The sequence below is a fragment of the Thalassophryne amazonica genome, chromosome 17 (assembly GCF_902500255.1).
Source record: "Thalassophryne amazonica chromosome 17, fThaAma1.1, whole genome shotgun sequence".
Classification (NCBI taxonomy): domain Eukaryota; kingdom Metazoa; phylum Chordata; class Actinopteri; order Batrachoidiformes; family Batrachoididae; genus Thalassophryne; species Thalassophryne amazonica.
In genome coordinates this window covers 9,189,188-9,211,755 of record NC_047119.1, presented here as the reverse complement: position 1 = coordinate 9,211,755, position 22,568 = coordinate 9,189,188, and the positions used below count along the sequence as shown (strand labels likewise).

Genomic DNA, 22,568 nt, shown 5'->3' with positions numbered 1-22,568 from the left:
AAAGATGGGACTCTGTTGACCTCAAGTGAGGATGCAAACCAGCGCTGGAAGGTAACACTTTGAGGAACTCCTGCATCAGACCAGAGCACCCTCTATAGTAGGGGCAGAGCTAGAAGCTGATGGAGGATTATCAATTTCCCTGATGGAAGTCACTGATGTAGTCAAACAACTCTGCAGTGGCAAGGCCCCAGGGGTTGATGTGATCCATCCAGAAATGCTGAAGGCTCTGGGTGTGGAGGGATTGTTTTGGATGAGAAGTTTCTTCAACATTGTGTTGTGGTCTGGGACAGTGCCTAAGAAGTGGCAAACTGGGGTGTTGGTCCCATATTTAAAAAGGGGGGACCAGAGAGTGTACTACAGGGGCATCACACTACTCAGCCTCCCTGGAAAGGAGGGTTCATCCGATAGTCGAACCTCAGATTGAAGAGGAACAATGCGGGTTCCATCCTGGTCATGGAACAACCAACCAGTTCTTCACTCTCACAAGGATCCTGGAGGTGCCTGGGAGTTTGCCCACCCAGTCTACATGTCTTTTGTGGACTTGGAGAAGGCGTGTAATTGTGTACCCCGGGAGATACTGTGGGAGGTGCTGCGGGAGTGTGGAGTGGGCGGGGGGTCCCTTCTCAGGGCCATCTAATCTCTGTACTCACAAAGCGAGAGCTGTGTTCAGGCCCTCGGCAGTAAGTCAGACTTGTTTCTGGTGGGGGTTGGCCTCCGCCAGGGCTGTGCCTTGTCACCAATCCTGTTTGTGATATTCATGGACAGGATATCAAGGCGTAGTTGGGGGGAGGAGGGTTTCCAGTTTGGTGGGCTCAGGGTCTCATCACTGCTTTTTGCAGATGATGTTGTCCTGTTGTCATCATCTGGTGACCTCCAACACTCCACTCCAACACTCGCTGGATCGGTTTGCAGCCGAGTGTGAAGCGGCTGGGATGAGGATCAGCCCCTCTAAATCGGAGGCCATGGCTTTCAGCAGGAAACCGACAGATTGCCTACTCTTGTTAGGGAATATGGTGTTGCCCCAAGTGAAGACCCCCTCGGGGTCTTGTTCACAAGTGAGGGGACAATGGAGTGTGAAAATGGCCGGAGAATCGGCGCAGCAGGGGCGATGCTGCATTCACTCTACCGTACTATGAGTAAAAGGGAGCTGAGCCAAAAGGCAAAGCTCTCGATCTACTGGTAAATCTTTGTTCCTACTCTCACCTATGGTTATGAGGGTTGGGTCATGACCGAAAGAACTAGATCACGTGTACAAGCGGCTGAAATGGGCTTCCTTATGAGGGTGGCTGGTGTCTCCCTTAGAGATAGGGTGAGAAGTTCGGTCATCCGTGGGGAGCTCAGAGTAGGGTCGCTGCTCCTTCATGTTGAAAGAAGCCAGCTGAGGTGGTTCGGGCATCTGGTAAGGATGCCTCATGGGCGCCTCCCTAGGGAGGTGTTCCAGGCACGTCCATCTGGGAGGAGACCCCAGGGAAGACCCAGGACTAGGAAAGGGAAGTCTGGGGTCGCCTGCTCGAGCTGTTGCCCCTGCGACCCTATCCCGGATAAGTGGTTGAAGATGAATGAGTGAGTGCACTAAGATCCAACAGCAGCAACAACAACAACACTGAAGTGGTTTTTGAATCCATAGCAGAGGGTCATTCACCACGTTAATAAGTATGTTTCCATAGAGTGGTAAGTTCTGATTGCCGATTAAAGTAGTTCAAAGCTTGTGTGAAATCAAAGAGGATATCACACAAGCTTTCACGTTTTGATCCTCTGCAGACCACAGATGCGTTTCACCATTTTGCCAGTAGGTGGCAGCAAAGGACAGAAAGGCGTCTTGCCTTTATCGTTAGATGAAGAGGAAAAAAAAAGGCATCTGGGATTTTGGGACTCTGAGCTGAATACTGAATACAGCGTTTTTCCTGTTTCGGTGATCTTAGTTATTTCGTTTTTCTCACAAAGGATCACCGAAAAGACAAAGAAGTCCCGAGAACGTCGTAGATTTAACACTTTTTTGACAAACACTCCCTTTGGTCTTCTTTCACTTCGCTCGTCATTTCTATTCTGCCGTCTGAAGAGGAACCATGAGCTTTTTGTTGTGAGTTACACCAATTTAAAAGTGTTCTTATTTTGCTTTCGTTTTAAGTGTGTTTGAGTACTTAAATGCCGCACGTCTAGCTAACGCCACCAATAGCATACTGGGGGCTAAGACTACTTCCTGGACACATCGGAATGTCTGCTTTAATGACCTTTCGTAGGTGTCTGTTTATCTTTTTGTTATTGTAATATAAAACAAATGTCGACAATCTATTAACGCTAACTTTAGAACAGCGGCCAGTGTATTACACTGCAGCGAATTGAATTGGCTATTTGCTGGTGTGAAGACTGTTAGCTGTGGCTAATCAAAGAGCATGTCAATGAAATCATCATTGAAGTCACTTTAAACGCGTTTAGCTTTTATTTTATTTCATTTTTAGCTACATCTTTTGTTTCATCTCAGTCAGGTGCATGTTACCAGCTGTATGTGATTCCTTCTAAATCAGAAGCCCTTCAAATAAGTGATGAGGTTTATAATTACACTAGGAAATACAGTAGATTGCGTGATTAGATTTTGACGTTTTCATACCGGTGTGTTGTAGACTGTAGTTACTACTTTTGTTAATCAATGTTCTATTTTTTTTAACTACTTATTGTCAGAAATGGCAATTAAAATTGTCAGTGGCTGATTCGTATGTAGTGCCTCTGATTGGTCAGTCTAAGTCACGTGACTGTGATGCTGCTTTACCTCTATTTTTGTTTTCTGTCCCAATGACCGAAATTACGTTTTGAACTGACAGTCTTCAACACTTTATCTGGTTCCAAAGTACATGTTATTATGTATGGTTGTATGGTGATTATTACTGATGCACTTTATATATGTAAAATAGAAAAATAAAAATGCTTTGACATGACTGGGATTTGAGCCCAGGTCCTTTGGCTCAAAAATCACCTACCCTACCACTTAGCTTGAAGTTATTATACATGTCACAGAGGAATGGATATGAGATAAACTCTAACCCTGTAGGATAATTAACACAGCTACATGCCGATAGAATTGCATATTATCAATAAGGCTATGTACACATCGCCACTTCAATTACAATTTCCCGGAGTCCACAGTGATATCTTGCTTACAGTGATGCAAACCAGAGGGAATGAATAAATAATTTGATAAGTGATTAAAAAATTTTGGGGAGGTGATGGTGGTTTAAAGCGCTGGGCTTGAGACCAGAGGATCCTCTGTTCAAACCCCAGCCTGACCGGAAAATCACTAAGGCCCTTGCTTGGGCAGGGTCCTTAATCCTCAACTTTCTCCTGGTGTGTTGTGAGCGCCTTGCATGGCAGCACCCTGACATTGGTGTGTGTGTGTTTGTATGAATGTGAGGCATCACTGTACAGCACTTTGAGTGTCTGATCCAGATAGAAAAGCGTTATATAAATGCAGTTCATTTACCATTTAAAATTCACAAATAAAATACTTCAAGACTGGTTTTGTTAATTGACTGAACTGTATGCTTTTGTCTTTGTGTAGTACCCATATGTAATGGTTTATTTTTGGAACTAGCCATGGCACTTCCCTCACGTATACAAATGTTTGTTGTAAACTCTGTACTTCTCATACCATACCTCTAGAATTCATGTCTTGGTCTTGGTATGCATACTGTACCTGTTATAGTAAAGTGTGCATGACCCACTTTGATATAACTGCTAGATCATTACTTGTGCTTTGAGTTGGCTTTAGATTTGGGATCACTCATTGTGAGATAGGGAAGGGAATATAGAACTGGTTCCTGTTGACACCTGGCTTCAAATTTTTCAGTCTAGGGGAATTGTATGCCGTAGGCCTTACTTATTACTTTTGTCAATGCCGCCATGTTTTTCTGATAATTCAGTGTTGCAAAAACCCATGCATTATGATATCAGACAAACCTTCACCTAGAAACAATGAAAACAGTTGCAGAAAACGATGCTGAAAACCTGTGTGGATCTGTGTTTTTCCACAGAGAAAATTGATAAGTAATAAAGATTTGGACCAATAATCAGAATGACACCTATCAGTAAAATCTTATTTCCCATCCCCCATGTGAGATGAGTTTAATCAGTCAATATTTAGAAAGACAATGGCACATTTGATGTTGTTTAAAAGCTGAGTGACCATTTGATAAGGACACTATTGTAGGAAGCCACCAAGACACCCATGATGACTGAGAACTTCAGTGGCTGTGATTATTGGAGAAACTTTTCAGAAGCAACTTTTGCTTGTTACCTCACTAATCACACATTTTCAGTTCAGTAGAACAAAGAAACAATGTTAAAAGAAGATTAAAAGAAAATGTCACAGCACTAATAAAAGTCTTTAGTTTTAAAAAGGCCCAGATCAGTGATGGTGTGTAGATCAGGGGGGTGCTTGTTTCAAAGTCTGTGCCCAGCAACTGAAAAAGCCCAGTCATCCCAATGTTTCAAGTTTGATCTGGGGACCTCCAACAGATGGAGATTGGATGACCTCAGAACCTTGCCTTGATCACGTAGTGCCGATAAATCACTTAACGATGGTGGTGCGAAACCATTAAGAGCTTTAAAAACATATATTAAGATTTTAAAGTCAATTTGACAGTGGATGGGAAGCCAGTGCAGCGAGTAGAGGATAGGGGTAATGTGCTCACATCTGGGGGTGTTAGTTTAAAGGCAGGCTACAGTGTTTTGCACCAGCTGCAGGTGATTAATCATAAAGTGAGAAACACCAGTATAAAGTGCATTACAGTAGTCAAGTCTTGAGCTGATGAAAGCATGAATAGCTTTTTCCGATCGGTTAAAAAAAGGTTTGACTTTTGTGAAAAGATGTAATTGAAAAAAGTTAAAATCCTTTTCTGTGCCACTTCACTATGTGGCTGTGAGTGGTGGCACAACAGAAAAATGTTGCACTATGCACACTTTCTTCAATCGCAGCCACAGAAGTCTATTACTTATTCATAGAGTTGTCATGGGTGTCTTGGTGGCTTTCCTCACTCATTTCCTTTTTTTATGGTCACTCAGTTTTTGAGAACTGCCTCCTCCAGACAGATTTACCATACAGTAGCATACTGTTTGTATTTCTGAAAGATTGATGGAAATGACATCCAGGACATAATCATTGACTTGGAAATATTAGTGTATAAAATATTGTGGCCGCTTGCACCCAGTCACTAGCAGCGACAGTAGCTGTCACTCAGATAGACCACACCCTTAATTAGATGTAAGTTTATGGACCCCTCCCCTCCAAAGTTGTCGTGAGCATAGGTACCACAGACCACAACTGTGGTTTTTTTGTTTGTGCCATACTGTAGACATGTTTATTATGTCATTAAGTTGGACTTTTTATATCACTTGACCTGTACTGTAGACTCTCACTTTAATTGATTATTGTGTGGCTCAAGTAGAATTTAATGTTCTAGTTAAACTAAAAGGACTATTGTGTGATCTGACACGTTGGAAAAACTGTAAAGTTTTTGCTTAATAGGGCATTACGAAGGAATGCATTGCCTCATGAAATGCCCTCATTAAGTATCATACATAGACAACATTTTGGCACATTGCACAGAACCCCCAGCTTTTGTCCCGTCTACCAAGCCCAACAAATCCAATGTTTTAAAAGCCATCTTTACATGACCTCATGATTTGTCATCATGGTCGACTCCCTCTTTATTTCTCACTCTGTTTGTCTTCCTCTTTCATATATGACTCACATTCAAAGCCGTTCAACCAAGACGTTCAAGCCCAAGAAGAATATCCCCGAGGGCTCTCATCAGTACGAGCTGTTGAAACATGCAGAGGCCACATTGGGAAGTGGAAACCTGCGCATGGCGGTCATGTTGCCTGAAGGAGAAGACTTGAATGAGTGGGTCGCAGTCAACAGTAAGGACAGAGTTCACTCCCTCCCCACCACCACCTCCCTTGATACATTCATTGTGCTATTTAGGTCATGCTAATGTTAGTCTCCTTGTTTTACATTATATATATATATATATATATATATATATATATATATATATATGCTAGTTTAATGTTTAGCGCTTTAAGTGGTTACTGGGATGATCAGCTGTAATTACATGTGTTCCCACACGAGGGCGAAGCTACTGAATACTGTGTTAAAAATATAGCAGCAGAAGAAGAAGCAGCCAGACATGTAATGCTAGCAGCTGCAGGTTTGGTGATTTAAACGGCCGCCGTTTTTCTCTTACTCGTATATGTACTTATGTCTCCATATACATTTCTACACGCTTTACTTTTTCTTGTTCCCCCTCTTTTTAATATTATTATATTTAAGTAAATATTGGAGGAGTGGGATACAATTAGTTATACCTAACAGCTAATGTTAGCTTATCTAGCCGGCATTAGCAACGTTCATCGTAGCTTACAAAAAGTTGGTTCCTTTGTGTTTGATAACGATCTTCTCCTGTGATGTCTTATCCTTCTTATGTCTTATTACTTATTATATATATATATATATATATATATATATATATATATATATATATATATACACACACCTTTTTCTTGAGCTGCTTGGGTGGGTAGGGAGAGTTCCCATGGGATAAAAAAGCTTTTTAACCTACCATCCCTGGTTCTCAAGACCAGGCACCTAAGTGTCTCTACTCTACTCTTTACTACTGTCCTATTTTACTCTTCCTTTTTAGATATTTAGATATACCTTTATATACTGGCATAGTTCCACATTAGAATTGGAATATAATATATAAGATATACCTTACTGAATTTTCATGAAGCTAATGAGTATATAAAGACTGCAACTTCTCTAAAATAAGGAAATGGTGCTACGGGATTTATGAGAGCATTTACCAATGACAGCGTTTATCAAACTATGTGATTCTTAACTTGATCTGACTGAGTTTGTGGGACAACCGGCCTGAAAAAAAAATCTAGGGCAATCAATCAATCAACCAATCAACTTTTTTCTTATATAGCGCCAAATCACAACAAACAGTTGCCCCAAGGCGCTCCATATTGTAAGGCAAGGCCATACAATAATTATGAAAAACCCCAACGGTCAAAACGACCCCCTATGAGCAAGCACTTGGCAACAGTGGGAAGGAAAAACTCCCTTTTAACAGGAAGAAACCTCCAGCAGAACCAGGCTCAGGGAGGGACAGTCTTCTGCTGAGACTGGTTGGGGCTGAGGGAAAAAAACAGGAAAAAGACATGCCGTGAAGGGGGGCAGAGATCGATCACTAATGATTAAATGCAGAGTGATGCATACGGAGCAAAAAGAGAAAGAAACAGTGCATCATGGGAACCCCCCCCACAATCTACGTCTAAAGCAGCATAACCAAGGGATGGTCCAGGGTCACCCGATCCAGCCCTAACTATAAGCCTTAGCGAAAAGGAAAGTTTTAAGCCTAATCTTAAAAGTAGAGAGGGTATCTGTCTCCCTGATCTGAATTGGGAGCTGGTTCCACAGGAGAGGAGCCTGAAAGCTGAAGGCTCTGCCTCCCATTCTACTCTTACAAACCCTAGGAACTACAAGTAAGCCCGCAGTCTGAGAGCGAAGCGCTCTAATGGGGTAATATGGTACTACGAGGTCCCTAAGATAAGATGGGACCTGATTATTCAAAACCTTATAAGTAAGAAGAAGAATTTTAAATTCTATTCTAGAATTAACAGGAAGCCAATGAAGAGAGGCCAACACGGGTGAGATATGCTCTCTCCTGCTAGTCACCGTCAGTACTCTAGCTGCAGCATTCTGAACCAACTGAAGGCTTTTTAGGGAACTTTTAGGACAACCTGATAATAATGAATTACAATAGTCCAGCCTAGAGGAAATAAATGCATGAATTAGTTTTTCAGCATCACTCTGAGACAAGACCTTTCTGATTTTAGAGATATTGCGTAAATGCAAAAAGGCAGTCCTACATAATTGTTTAATATGCACTTTGAATGACATATCCTGATCAAAAATGACTCAAAGATTTCTCACAGTATTACTAGAGATCAGGGAAATGCCATCCAGAGTAACGATCTGGTTAGACACCATGCTTCTAAGATTTGTGGGGCCAAGTACAATAACTTCAGTTTTATCTGAGTTTAAAAGCAGGAAATTAGAGGTCATCCATGTCTTTATGTCTGTAAGACAATCCTGCAGTTTAGCTAATTGGTGTGTATCCTCTGGCTTCATGGATAGATAAAGCTGGGTATCATCTGCGTAACAATGAAAATTTAAGCAATACCGTCTAATAATACTGCCTAAGGGAAGCATGTATAAAGTGAATAAAATTGGTCCTAGCACAGAACCTTGTGGAACTCCATAATTAACTTTAGTCTGTGAAGAAGATTCCCCATTTACATGAACAAACTGTAATCTATTAGACAAATATGATTCAAACCACCGCAGCGCAGTGCCTTTAATACCTATGACATGCTCTAATCTCTGTAATAAAATTTTATGGTCAACAGTATCAAAAGCAGCACTGAGGTCCAACAGAACAAGCACAGAGATAAGTCCACTGTCCGAAGCCATAAGAAGATCATTTGTAACCTTCACTAATGCTGTTTCTGTACTATGATGAATTCTAAAACCTGACTGAAACTCTTCAAATAGACCATTCCTCTGCAGGTGATCAGTTAACTGTTTTACAACTACCCTCTCAAGAATCTTTGAGAGAAAAGGAAGGTTGGAAATTGGCCTATAATTAGCTAAGATAGCTGGGTCAAGTGATGGCTTTTTAAGTAATGGTTTAATTACTGCCACCTTAAAGGCCTGTGGTACATAACCAACTAACAAAGATAGATTGATCATATTTAAGATTGAAGCATTAAATAATGGTAGGACTTCCTTGAGCAGCCTGGCAGGAATGGGGTCCAATAAACATGCCGATGGTTTGGATGAAGCAACCAATGAAAATAACTCAGACAGAACAACCGGAGAGAAAGAGTCTAACCAAATACCGGCATCACTGAAAGCAGCCAAAGATAACGATACATCTTTGGGATGGTTATGAGTAATTTTTTCTCTAATAGTCAAAATTTTGTTAGCAAAGAAAGTCATGAAGTCATTACTAGTTAAAGTTAATGGAATACTCAGCTCAATAGAGCTCTGACTCTTTGTCAGCCTAGCTACAGTGCTGAAAAGAAACCTGAGGTTATTCTTATTTTCTTCAATTAGTGATGAGTAGAAAGATGTCCTAGCTTTACGGAAGGCTTTTTTATAGAGCAACAAACTCTTTTTCCAGGCTAAGTGAAGATCTTCTAAGTTAGTGAGACGCCATTTCCTCTCCAACTTACGGGTTATCTGCTTTAAGCTACGAGTTTGTGAGTTATACCATGGAGTCAGACACTTCTGATTTAAAGCTCTCTTTTTCAGAGGAGCTACAGCATCCAAAGTTGTCTTCAAAGAGGATGTAAAACTATTGACGAGATACTCTAACTCCCTTACAGAGTTTAGGTAGCTACTCTGCTCTGTGTTGGTATATGACATTAGAGAACATAACGAAGGAATCATATCCTTAAACCTAGTTACAGCGCTTTCTGAAAGACTTCTAGTGTAATGAAACTTATTCCCCACTGCAGGGTAGTCCATCAGGGTAAATGTAAATGTTATTAAAAAATGATTAGACAGAAGGGAGTTTTCAGGGAATACTGTTAAATCTTCTATTTCCATACCATAAGTCAGAACAAGATCTAAGATATGATTAAAGTGGTGGGTGGACTCATTTACTTTTTGAGCAAAGCCGATAGAGTCTAATAATAGATTAAATGCAGTGTTGAGGCTGTCATTCTCAGCATCTGTGTGGATATTAAAATCGCCCACTATAATTATCTTATTTGAGCTAAGCACTAAGTCAGACAAAAGGTCTGAAAATTCACAGAGAAACTCACAGTAACGACCAGGTGGACGATAGATAATAACAAATAAAACTGGTTTTTGGGACTTCCAATTTGGATGGACAAGACTAAGAGACAAGCTTTCAAATGAATTAAAGCTCTGTCTAGGTTTTTGATTAATTAATAAGCTGGAATGGAAGATTGCTGCTAATCCTCCGCCACGGCCCGTGCTACGAGCATTCTGACAGTTAGTGTGACTCGGGGGTGTTGACTCATTTAAACTAACATATTCATCCTGCTGTAACCAGGTTTCTGTTAGGCAAAATAAATCAATACGTTGATCAATTATTATATCATTTACCAACAGGGACTTAGAAGAGAGAGACCTAATGTTTAATAGACCACATTTAACTGTTTTAGTCTGTGGTGCAATTGAAGGTGCTATATTATTTTTTCTTTTTTAATTTTTATGCTTAAATAGATTTTTGCTGGTTATTGGTGGTCTGGGAGCAGGCACCGTCTCTACGGGGATGGGGTAATGAGGGGATGGCAGGGGGAGAGAAGCTGCAGAGAGGTGTATAAGACCACAGCTCTGCCTCCTGGTCCCAACGCTGGACAGTCACAGTTTGGAGGATCCAAGAAAATTGGCCAGATTTCTAGAAATGAGAACTGCTCCATCTAAAGTGGGATGGATGCCGTCTCTCCTAACAAGACCAGGTTTTCCCCAGAAGCTTTGCCAATTATCAATGAAGCCCACCTCATTTTTTGGACACCACTCAGACAGCCAGCAATTCAAGGAGAACATGCGGCTAAACATGTCACTCCCGGTCCGATTGGGGAGGGGCCCAGAGAAAACAACAGAGTCCGACATTGTTTTTGCAAAGTTACACACCGATTTAATGTTAATTTTAGTGACCTCCGATTGGCGTAACCGAGTGTCATTACTGCCGACGTGAATTACAATCTTACCAAATTTACGCTTAGCCTTAGCCAGCAATTTCAAATGTCCTTCGATGTCGCCTGCTCTGGCCCCCGGAAGACAATTGACTATGGTTGCTGGTGTCGCTAACTTCACATTTCTCAAAACAGAGTCGCCAATAACCAGAGTTTGATCCTCGGCGAGTGTATCGTCGAGTGGGGAAAAACGGTTAGAGATGTGAACGGGTTGACGGTGTACACGGGGCTTCTGTTTAGGGCTACGCTTCCTCCTCACAGTCACCCAGTCAGCCTGCTTTCCTGACTGCCCGGGATCTGCCAGGGGGTAACTAACGGCGGCTAAGCTACCTTGGTCTGCACCGACTACAGGGGCCTGGCTAGCTGTAGAATCACTTAAACATTTCAGATGAGAAGTTTGGGCTTATTTTGTAAGAAAATTTTGAATTTATTTTTTCAAAGTGAGTAAAATTAAAAAGGTACCGCTGGGTACCAGAATGGAATTCAAGTTACCAGTGTCTGTTCAAACCTAGAAGGTAGCCAATAGACATGAGAGTTCTTGGCAGATCCACAGATATCTGATTTTGCATCGAGACTCATGTTCACCTGCAGTTAGTATGATTTGATACCGCAGCCAGTGTAGTGTTTTTCCAGTGCTGGATACGACACGCAATTTTATTGGCTGACCCGGTGAGCTTCCAGCCTATTTGCATAACTGCAACAGTCATTTACCACAACATTATGTGAATCAGTGTGAAGATAAATGTCAAGGATGACAGTCGGGGTTTTGAGATTGACAAAACCGTGAAAAACTGTTTCATGTACGCTAAAATGAAACAGTGGATCATGGTTAATGTTTCAGTGTTATCACTGGGTGAATTTTTACAGAAGATTGGCATTCCATGAAAACGTCATGTATATTATGTGTACATTTAGTCAGCTATGCATCATGTGGAACCACAACTTTGGAGGAGCACTAGCAAACACAAAAGCGTGTTGATAGACGGACAGTGAAACAGACAAATAATGTGTTCCCAGTAGCTAGCCTGGCTAGCAAAGACAACCCACAACCAGATTACACCTGATTTGTGAGTCCAAAGGGTGCAGGCCACAGGGTCTCAGCTAGGGGTGGGTGGTACACTGGTATGATAGTGGGTCATGATATGGATTGTGCAAGACTGTCAACATGGTGAGAAATCAGTTTTTCAGTTCAATTAATTTGCATAAGGCCAAATCACAACACATGTTGTCTCAAGGTGCTTCACAAGAGCAGGGTTCAAAAGAACAGACCCAACTCAATTGGGTGATCATTCATTCTGGCATCCATAACAATGTTTTTTCCCCTATGATAGATGAGAATTTTTTTTATGCTTTCTGTTTTCTAGTCCCGTTAACAAGACAGCATCCCCGGTTTGCTACATTGTGGCTGCAATACTTGCAGTTTTTTGTTTTTTTTTTGTAGAAAATTGGCAGTGTTAAAGAACAGGCTAAAATTTCACAAGAAGGGGAAGTTGAAAGCAGAATGACTTCTTTCGCCAAGTTTTATTGACTTACCAAACATGGATGCTTCACACAATAAAGACTTCATTTTATTGTGACTGAACAGTTCTGCCAGTTTATTCTAAGCATTTCTGTTTTCCTGCGCCACCGTGGTACCTATGACTAGACTTTAGTGATGACAAGTGGCGTGTTTTGGATAATGACTAAATAACTACATAATGTTGAAATATATCTGCTTTCAGTCACCTTGATTACCTCCACCAACTCAAAGGAGATGAGACGGCAGAAGACATGTAACTGCTTGCTTCTGTTTGTGAGCTCTGTCTCAAAAGAAATCTGCAGATAATGTTTGTGGAGTCATGGACCGTGGTAGTCATTTAAAGTTGTAGAGGAGCACTGCATGTGCCTTGAAATCTTCCTCTTCACCAGTTTTTGGACATATTGACACTTATAATTGAGAGCAAGGTGTTAATATGCCACGGGTTTAAAAAGTGAATTTGTCAATTTCTTGGAAGGTTTATTAATATAGTGCACTAGAATGTGTAGATTTGCAAATGAGCAAACATTGCAACTCATTGTGTCCATAATTGTTAAAGTGCCAAGCAGTGACCCCTGTATCTATCTCATTTGTAGACCAGTTCTGTTGTATTTGAAATGGTGAACATGGACCTGTACTAGTTCAAACAAAATGATCCCATAAAGGTGACAACCATGAATTTGTCAGGTTGCTGAACATCCCTCTATTACAGGTAAAAAAAAAAAAAAAAAAAAAAAAACCCTCCAGCTAGTTGAGCAATGCCTTTGATGTGCTGTTACTGTCAAGCTTTTAAATCTTTGAGATAAATGTATTCAAACATTGAAGTGAAATAATGTCTGCTTCCGCTGGATTTATCCTGACTCATCTGTTTAGGATGTTGAGATTAGCATCTGAAACATCAACGTTTGCATGACCAGCTTTTAAACTGGATGTTTTCAGCTGATGGAAAGCCAAAGATTAATGGGCACAGGAACACAACGGATATGAGGGAGTAAAACGTTTCCGATACTGATGTATACATAAAAAATGCTGCAACTGTGGAAAGAGCCTTGGGGCTACTTATGTTGTGATTTGGTGCAATTTGAATAAATTTAATTGATTTAGGGACTGAATTGAAGAGTGATAACAGTTTTTAAAAGATAACTGGAATATGCACAAGTATAATATTTGGTCTTGGCAATAGCTGTCAAGTAAAAAGGAGCAGGATTTGGCTTTTTGTTGATTTGGATGTTTTGTTTATGCATTTTATTTGTTTTTAATCATTTTTTCCCCCAGCGGTGGATTTCTTCAATCAGATCAACATGCTCTATGGCACCATCACAGACTTTTGCACAGAGGAAAGCTGCCCAGTCATGTCTGCTGGTCCGAAGTAAGTGACTCACTGTTAAGCTGCGAGGGACTTCATAGAGAAGTTTTTTTTTTTTTTTAAACACACTGTAGTTTAGCAAGGCTCAGGACAGATTTATGAGGGGTGCAACTTACAGAACACAGAAAAAATATTTAGAAGACTTGATCAACACTTAACTCAATTTTATGCCAAATTTAGCACATGTTCTCATACTCCAAAACACCATTTATAATCCCAAGAATGTTGTCACTGGGTTTCTGTGGGCTGTAATGGATTTGTGTCCACACCAGAATACAAGCAGTAGTGGCATTGGTGGCCACCCGACCTTATGGTGCTTTCCCTTTGTACTTTGAGGTTTGGAATTTTCCATTTTTTACTAGTTTGAGAGGTCCTGCAACTTATAGTCTGGTGCAACTTATATATGGGGGGAAAAAAAAAATCACAATTCACGACGACCACAAATTTTCTTTACACTTGAAATGAGAAACACACCATTAAATTGCCTTTTTGTAAAAAAAAACAAAAAAAAAAACCAGAGAGGTGTGAACTTCCTAACAGGGATTGATTACTTCCAGCATGTGTTTAAAACCGAGTTGGTCACACTTAAAGCGTTCTTTAAAGGAGCGATTGTCATGGCGCGCTCCAGAAAAAATACAATTAGCAATCATGCTCATTTAAAGCAAATATATATGAATAGATGTCTTTATCATTTAGCAAAAAATGTCTCATGACACAAAGAACTGCGCCATAAAAACACACAGGAACAGATGTTCATGTCCACAGTAGAGTAAAAATATGCACAGTAAACGGATAAATGCACTGAGATGATTTAAAATTGAACTCACGGTAAGTTTGTGTTGGACCACTCTGTCTTTTTGGGAAATGTTCCATGAAGAAAGTAATCCACAAGGTCAGTGCTGTGCTCGAAGAGTCCAATTGATAATCCATCATTAAACAAGGAAGAGGAAAGTCTCAAACAGCTGAGTTCTGAAAAGGGAATCAAACAAAACAGTCTGTCCTCTGATCACAAAATGTGGTCCTCGCAGTTCCATAGCTTAGAAGATCCACAAAAGGAGCCCATCCAGAGGGAGAAACAACCCGCAAGGCTGGCCCACCAGTCCGTGCCTTCAGCCGGTGGGAGAGGGGAGGTGATGGAGCGACTGCTCTCCCAGCCACAGTGTGGGCTTATTAGTCCCGTCTCTCCCCCAAAAGTTACGGTGTGGTGTAAATCTGTCTCAAGATGCCTTGCTTCCTGAAGGTGACTTCAGAACCACCACCAGGCCACATGGTGGTATAGTGGTTAGCACTGTTGCCTCACAGCAAGAAGGTCATGGGTTTAATTCCCACCTGTGGCCTTTCTATGTGGAGTTTGCCTGTTCTCTCTGTTTATGTGTGGGTTTCCTCCCACTTTTAAAGACATGCAGGTTAGGTGGATTGGAAACTTTATGATTGTCCAGGTCTCCCTTGCAAAAGAGGCCTTGATCTCAATGGTACTAACCTGGTTAAATAAAGGTTGAATAAATTGCGTCCATAAGCCACTGAACAGGTGAGGTGAAGGTACAGTTTGCGCTTGTAACAAAAACAGCTTCCGATAGTTAAAGGAGTGTTTTGCTTTAAATATATAAATGCTACACAGGTTTTCAAACGTTTCATTGTGTGGTAAGTTCACCTCGTGTGAAAGAAGCGGTTTACTTGCATTTTGTACCTTTTTATAGTGACATTAATTAGCTTGTTAGCTCTGCTCCTTTTTTGTTTTTTTTGCACTCCTGCATTTTTTGTGGCTCATTTAATACATTTGCACAAACGTACTGTCGCACTGTTCATGAACATTTCGAAACCTGCCTCGGAACATTGTTCCAAAGCCAACATCAAAAAGAACATGTGCTGGATGCTGGCACCTGCTGCATGGTTCTGGAATGTGCATCCATATTAAATGATAAGTTTCACATTGGAAGGCTACACAATCTGTGCACAATCTCTGTGTGCACAAACACGCTGCTTGTTTGCTACATTTCTTTTGTCCAGCAGGTGGCAGATGTCTGAGAGATTACATAAGAAAAAGTTGCTTGTCAAAGCATCATCATATGCTGATGAGATCAGAAGTGAAGCAAAGTAGGTCCTGATTAGTACTTGGGTCGGGGACTGCTTGGAAAGAGCAGGATCTTTGAGCATGCTTCTCTGTGTAGAATTGGAGTTACGTCAGGAAGGGCATCTGGTGCCATGTCAGACTTGTGCCAAATTCCAGTGCGGCTCTGTGCCAGATTTGCTGCGGCAACCCTGAACAACTGGGGGCAGCCGAAAACAACAACAAAAAAAGAAACTGAATAGTTGTGTAGAGCCTGTGTGTTACAGTAGAACACAGACACGCATGCAAAACTGCTCCAGGAAACAAGAGGTTTGGTTTCTGTACAACCTCTGAGTCCCGTATGGCTTTTTAAAGTCAGTAGGTAAATGTAGGCAGCAGCACACTTGCCTCCGTGTCTGCTCTCCACCAAGTCCTAGCTGTGCTCTCGTGGTTGGTCACAGAGTTTTGTTGGGTCATGTTCTGTTTTATTAGATGATGAGTAGACTGTGAAATCTGTTCCCCACAAAGTGTCACACAAACTTTCAAAACCTCAAAAACAAACTTAAACAACATCTGTTACAAGGCAGGACATCTGCAAAAACTTTCCTGAATTACTACATTGCACTGTTACCAAGTGTTGACCTTTTTAAAAGACCATTTCATGCCAGACTATTCTGATTTATGCACTGTGTATATAAACACATGCATTTATGTTCTTTTTAGTTTGGTTGTTATAATTACAGACTTTAATAACTGTAATCATGTTCTTGTATCATGGATTATTTTTCACTCGTGTTTTAGAACATTTCACACACACACACACACACACACACACACACAAAAACATTCTGCAAAAACATCCATATTTATGGTTGTGATATTTAAAATAATAGGACATACCCGTTGAGGTTCCTCATTGGCAAAGTGCACGGTGCACACTTCCTTACACAGAGCGCTTCAGCCATGCTGACTGTGGGGAACTTCTGCTAAAAATATTTAAGGGCGGCTGCAGTACATAGTTGCTTTTGCTGCCTTTAAGGCCAATAATGTGTGATATATCTGTGAGAGGACAGCTTGCCTTCAACTTTCAGCTGATCTTTTGATGTCACGTTTTGTTTTGTCCAGTGTAAATGTAGATCTTGGCTGTGTGGCACTGTGACTTTTTTCAGAGCATTGCTTCTTGTCAAAAGGCATCCACACTGGACAACATGCTGACAGGAATGTGATTCAGGTCACCTCTGTGGTTTGGCATCTCTGTTGTCCTTTGTATAAATTTGGAGTGTTCAGATGGTCACCTAAAAGGAAATCTGATTTAAAAAAACAAAACAAAAAAAAAAACAGGGCCTTTATCCCTCCCAGCTATGGGACTCTGCAGGGTCTTCTTATCCATAGCTTGGCTTCACATGAGTGTCTTCTAATTGTTACAGTACTCACAGGTAACTTTAGACCTTCTTTGATCACTCTGGAGCTGATCATTAGCTGAATCTTTTTCTTTGTTCCATTTCAATGGCGGTTTTCTGTTTTCTTCCACATCTTTCTGGTTTTGGTTGCCATGAGTACACTGTTCTTCTGAACAATCACTGGAACGGCCCATTTCACTCAGATTTTCAGAGAGAAGTGCACAACAATCAGTATGGACAACATTTGTTGCCTTCATCCTGAAATAAGGGCCACCTGTAAGGGTGTAATAAGGGTCAGAGATAGAAAAATGAAGACTATTTTTTTGAATGGCCTAATATTCCTTTTTCTTCAATATCTGAAGTAAAAACAAATCTGATACATTTTTCTTAATGTTTTGATTTGGAATAGAATGTGAAGTGTTCCCAATATATTTTCGTGTAAGGAAATAAAGCTATTTTAAGGATTTTGGCCTTTACTCAGTGTTTTTAAACTCTATTATTTTGAACGTGTGTGTGTGTGTGTGTGTGTGTGTGTGTGTGTGTGTGTGTGTATATATATATATATATATATATATATATATATATATATATATATATATGACTAAATATAAATATTTCAACTGTCAAGTTGCTTCTTGTATCATAAAAAGCAATGCAGCATTGCACAGGTCAGATATCAACTCTCTGATATTTAGAATTCATGATATTTTTAACTATTCATTAGCCAGTGTCTATTTACTGAAGTTTTTAGTTTTCCCTATAGGTAAGCCAGTGTTCACCCTGTGGCCATGCTAGTATCCTAATTCAGTATTGGATCGACTAGCACCTTTTTTGTCTGAGTGAAAAGTTGAACCAACTCCCCTCCCCCCAACCCAAAATAAAAAAAACAAAACAAAAATAGCCGCTAGATTGCTAAATCTCAGAGTTCCCTTTACTGAAGCCTTGTGTAATTCACAAATCCAGTGTGATGCAGTGTCACCACAGCCCAGACTATAGGCAGTTCTGACCTAGGCCACTGCCTCAAATGGTTTAACACATCACATAGCAGTATGACCTCCTTACATTTCTGAGAATCCAAATTGTGTCAGTTATGGCAGCCTAGAGAGATAGAATATCTCAAATGCAGGAAGTTGTATGAAGTGACAGAGTCTAACCACAGCTTTGCATTTTATAACTTCTGAACTGTCTGAAAATATTTGCTGCAGTTGTTTCAGGACAGCTGTTTTGAAATGTTTGGAAAGGTTTCAGAAATTGGTGCCTTGTCATTTGTGCACAGGCTATGTACATAAGCTTTAACTGCAGCTGTTGTAGGCTAGTTGAAATGAGTGGGTGGGTTATGTCACTGACTCTGCTCATTTTCTAAAATGAAGTATACACCATGTGGTGAACCCCAGCATGAGACTGAAATTAAAATTCTTTCCTTTTTCTTTTTTTTTTTTTAACACAAGTCCTGAATCAGTTCTGGATGAATGAAATTGATTTCCACATTTTCTCTTGTATTTGTAGGTATGAGTACCACTGGGCTGATGGAACAAACATCAAGAAGCCAATCAAATGCTCTGCTCCCAAGTACATTGATTACCTCATGACCTGGGTGCAGGACCAGCTGGACGACGAGACGCTTTTCCCTTCCAAGATCGGTGATCTGTCACGTCTGTGCACTTTGATTGTTTAAAATGTGTTTGTAGAAATTTGAACAGTGTCACGTTTCCGTACACCATCGAATACTAAAATGACTTGAAATATTAAAGAAGTGATAATTAACACCTGCATCATTGCTAAAATTTTAATGGATTTAACTCTTAAAGCACCTCACATTCATGGGAGTGTACCAACATGGTCTTCACCCTCCCAGCTAGCTGGGGCTTGTGCTGCTTGGGGCGGAGCTGCATAACAATCAGCCCAAGGAAATGTCGGAAGAATTCCTCAGTACAGTACATGGAACTCAGTGGAAAGAGTGTGTGCGCACACTTTATAGAGCTGCCGTGGTTCTTCAGAGTTGAAAAAATATTAAAGTACTACACATTCACTGTGTTTGTGGGTGCATATTAACAGCTTTTCTTCTTTGCCTGACTTTTTTTTTTTTTTTGGGCACAAGGCGTCCCCTTTAAGCGAAACTTTATGTCTGTGGCGAAGACCATCCTGAAGCGCCTGTTCAGAGTCTACGCCCACATCTACCACCAGCACTTTGACTCGGTCATGCAACTACAAGAGGAAGCTCACCTCAACACGTCATTCAAACACTTCATCTTTTTTGTTCAGGTAATATCTTGTTTGTTAATGTCGGGATCGATGTGTTTGATTGCCCGTGACAGTGTTTAGCAGCTCATCTGATTTTGTTTTTTTTAGGAGTTCAACCTGATTGAGAGGAAAGAACTGGTCCCTCTACAGGAGCTGATTGAAAAACTGACAACCAAGGACAGATAGATAAACAGCAGTGTAATCCTTGTTTTTATTGGTCTCCCAGTTTTGCACAGATACCCACCACATCCTGGCTGTATGTATGCAGTATATACTATATTTCCATATGGGAAAGATGTTTTAATGAGGCCAGGAAGAAGGAAGGGTCTTGATAAGTTATGGCACCAGGGCTAACGATATCAGGGATTACACACTAAATTGAACAAGCTACAGTAAAAGAAACAGTAACCGAAAAACACTTTTAGCTCAATTGGGGGGAAAAATCTCCCAAATTTAAAATGGTATCGATCTTTTTGTTTTATGTTTTACACAACTTTTTATTGCTTTTTTCCACCCCTCTTCTCCACTTTCCCCTCATCTGGACTTTTGTCTATTTTGTTAGATTTCCAGTTCCAAGTCCCCCACAGTTGAGACCCGTGAGTAGGCAAGATTGCTGTATCACATTTGTTTTAGCCAATTCAACAGTAGTAGCCCGATGTACTTTCCATCTATCGACAGACAGCTGGGTAGCCATTTGCTACATTTGAATAAATTAAATGTCCACATATGTCAATATATCAAAGGAATCCCAAGTGCCTGGCATGGCTGATAGTCACCACTGCGCCAAAAGCGAGGGCTGTAAAATAAAGGCCATATAGTCACTGACATTAAAACGACTCATTACACATCCGCCTGTGTGTCCATGGCTTTAAATTTGTCATGGCACCTCTGTTCTTCTTGTATTGTTATTTGGTTCAAATAGCATTTTCTCTGTAAAACTGTCCTGTTCACCAACCGTGTCTTTATTTGGGTAGAAAATCTTCTTTGCCACTGTCCAGGATGTGATATATGAATGTGTGAAACTAGACTACTCAAAGAGGAGTTTTTCTGAGAATTGCCACATTTCCAGATGTGCAGCGTACTGCTATTTGTATGGCTCATTTTCATTGACATGGCATGTTTGACAACTGATGGGCTCTGTTAAAAGAAAGCAGTAGCATATGCTGTCATATTAGCGGCTAGCATGGGCATATCTGGTTACGCTAACTGTCGTTCAAGGATAAGTTCAGTTTTTTCAGCACAGACACTAATATTTATTTTATCACTTGGAGCAAAAATGAATTTAATCTGCGCTATTTATTTAGAACACAAACCTTACACCAGCAAACATCAGCTAACTGGCTAATTATTGTTAATGGACGGGTGATAACTGAGTAAACCACTTTTTTCCCACCACTGAACAGGGAAAACAGGGAGTGTGTGGTTGCACGGACCGTTTCCACGCAGGGCTAAACGTGTGCACATTTACTCCATTTAAATGTAAATAAGCTTTTTAAAAAAAAAACAAAAAAAACATTTATATCGTTAGCTGCTTACCTTTAGTCATCCTCCATGCAGCTGTTCATTGAACATTACAGGTCGACTGCCTAGAGGCGCTTGTTTTGTAAGACCAAGCCGATTGAGTTCATATTTCCCCCAGTGAAAAGATTGTGGGGGGAAAAAGAAAACGCCTCGGTAACTAATGGTTAGTGGTTGGTTCTAACCATATATCAGTCCATCAACATCACATCTGGAAATCCAGTAATTCCTGGAAAACTTTTATCTCTGATACCATAGTGTGTTGTAGCGGGACCTAAAAATATAAATTGTAGTGTTTTCTAGCAACATTTTCCTGTGTATCCCCATGCCCATTTCTTCCTTTTAATACTGTAATTTTAAGGGTCTTTGAAAAATTTCTAGGGATCTAAAAGTCTGTACTGTATATATGGGGCCATAATTAGTTGTGGAAACTTTTATTCAAAGCCACAACCTCTACATTTTAGAGGAAAAAAAACCCAGCAACTTAAAAATAAACTAAAAATTATCTTTGGCTTTCATTACATCCCTTGTTTTGCTGTCCGTGAAGCACTTTGAACAGTTCTGCTGACCTCGTGGCTGAATGTGTTGATTCTGCTTGGGCTGCTTCATGAGAAGCTGGTGTCATGTGATTGCGCATAGATCCTCCCTCACACAGTTCTCAAAAAAGCGAATGTTGAATTGCTTAACCTCCTCTGAAATAGGCTCTAAGGCACAAGTGAGATTTTGTATGTTTTTTTTTTTTTTCCTATGAGGTTGTTTGTTGCAGTGCTGCAAACAGCGTATGCATGAACCTTTCGGAAGCGCCAACTGTAGTTTACTATGCAAGAACTAAAAATGCTCAAAGGTATTCGGCTCATTTATACTTTGTGTTTGTCCTTTATTCCTTTTCATTTAAAGTGCTAGCATTTCTGGTGTAAAGCAAATGTTTTCACCTTTGAAATTTTGTTTTAATATAAAGTGACATGAATATTTTCTATAGCTTAATATCTGAATTTTCCCAGAAATGCGTTGACACAAAAATGCGCACATGTAAATACCGAGGTTTAGACCCATCTTAAATTTTTTTTTTTTTCTTTTTTGCTAGGCATGAAGTCGTAGCTTTTGGTTTCAAGAATTCATTGTCTTTTTTGTGGCTGTTTTCTGTTGCTGTTTAGGTTTATTTTAATCATCAATATTTTCCACTTCCTTAGCTAACGATTTGAATGTTGTGACTCACCAGATACCTGAAAATGTAAGAATCAGTCATGCTGAACACTTCCATCCTTACATGCCCGTAACAGCATGTTGCCTACAGGTCTTCTCCTCGACTGTATAACTGATGAAACGTTTGTAAATAATGAATAATGTCTTGATAGGGGATTTAATGCTACTGAACTGAATTAAGCTGTTTACAAGGCAAATAAAGGTGGTCTTGACTCTTTGAATGCTTATAACTAGTAAAAGTGTAGGATTAAATTTGCGTCACAACTATTCAAATGTCTTCGATGTCAGATTAAGGAAAATGACACTAAATATAGAGTTGGTGAAAAAGACCAACTTTTCCTGTTGAACAAAATCTTTACATGGTGCTGGAGTCTTTAGTAACAGATCTGGCTTAAACTATTTGTGTAGGTTTCTCTTACCTACAGTGTCTAGAGTAATTTGTAAATTGACATCCCGTCCCACTGATTTAGGATTTTATTTTTTTGT

At 40.3% G+C, this 22,568-nt stretch overlaps 1 protein-coding gene across 2 annotated transcripts; it reads left to right on the top strand.

Annotated features, from left to right (window-relative positions):
• Positions 1-1,814: 1,814 nt before the first annotated feature.
• Positions 1,815-22,303, top strand: LOC117529078 (MOB kinase activator 1B). 2 transcript variants are annotated; one of them, XM_034191780.1, is made up of 6 exons: positions 1,815-2,080; positions 5,753-5,913; positions 13,583-13,676; positions 18,627-18,760; positions 19,219-19,382; positions 19,470-22,303. In XM_034191780.1, exons 1-6 carry the CDS (start codon positions 2,067-2,069, stop codon positions 19,545-19,547), a joined length of 645 nt encoding a protein of 214 aa, XP_034047671.1. In that variant the 5' UTR covers positions 1,815-2,066; the 3' UTR covers positions 19,548-22,303. The 2 variants fall into 2 exon arrangements, with proteins under 2 accessions (XP_034047671.1, XP_034047670.1); XM_034191779.1 differs by lacking the exon at positions 1,815-2,080 and having other exon boundaries at positions 5,721-5,913.
• Positions 22,304-22,568: the final 265 nt, after the last annotated feature.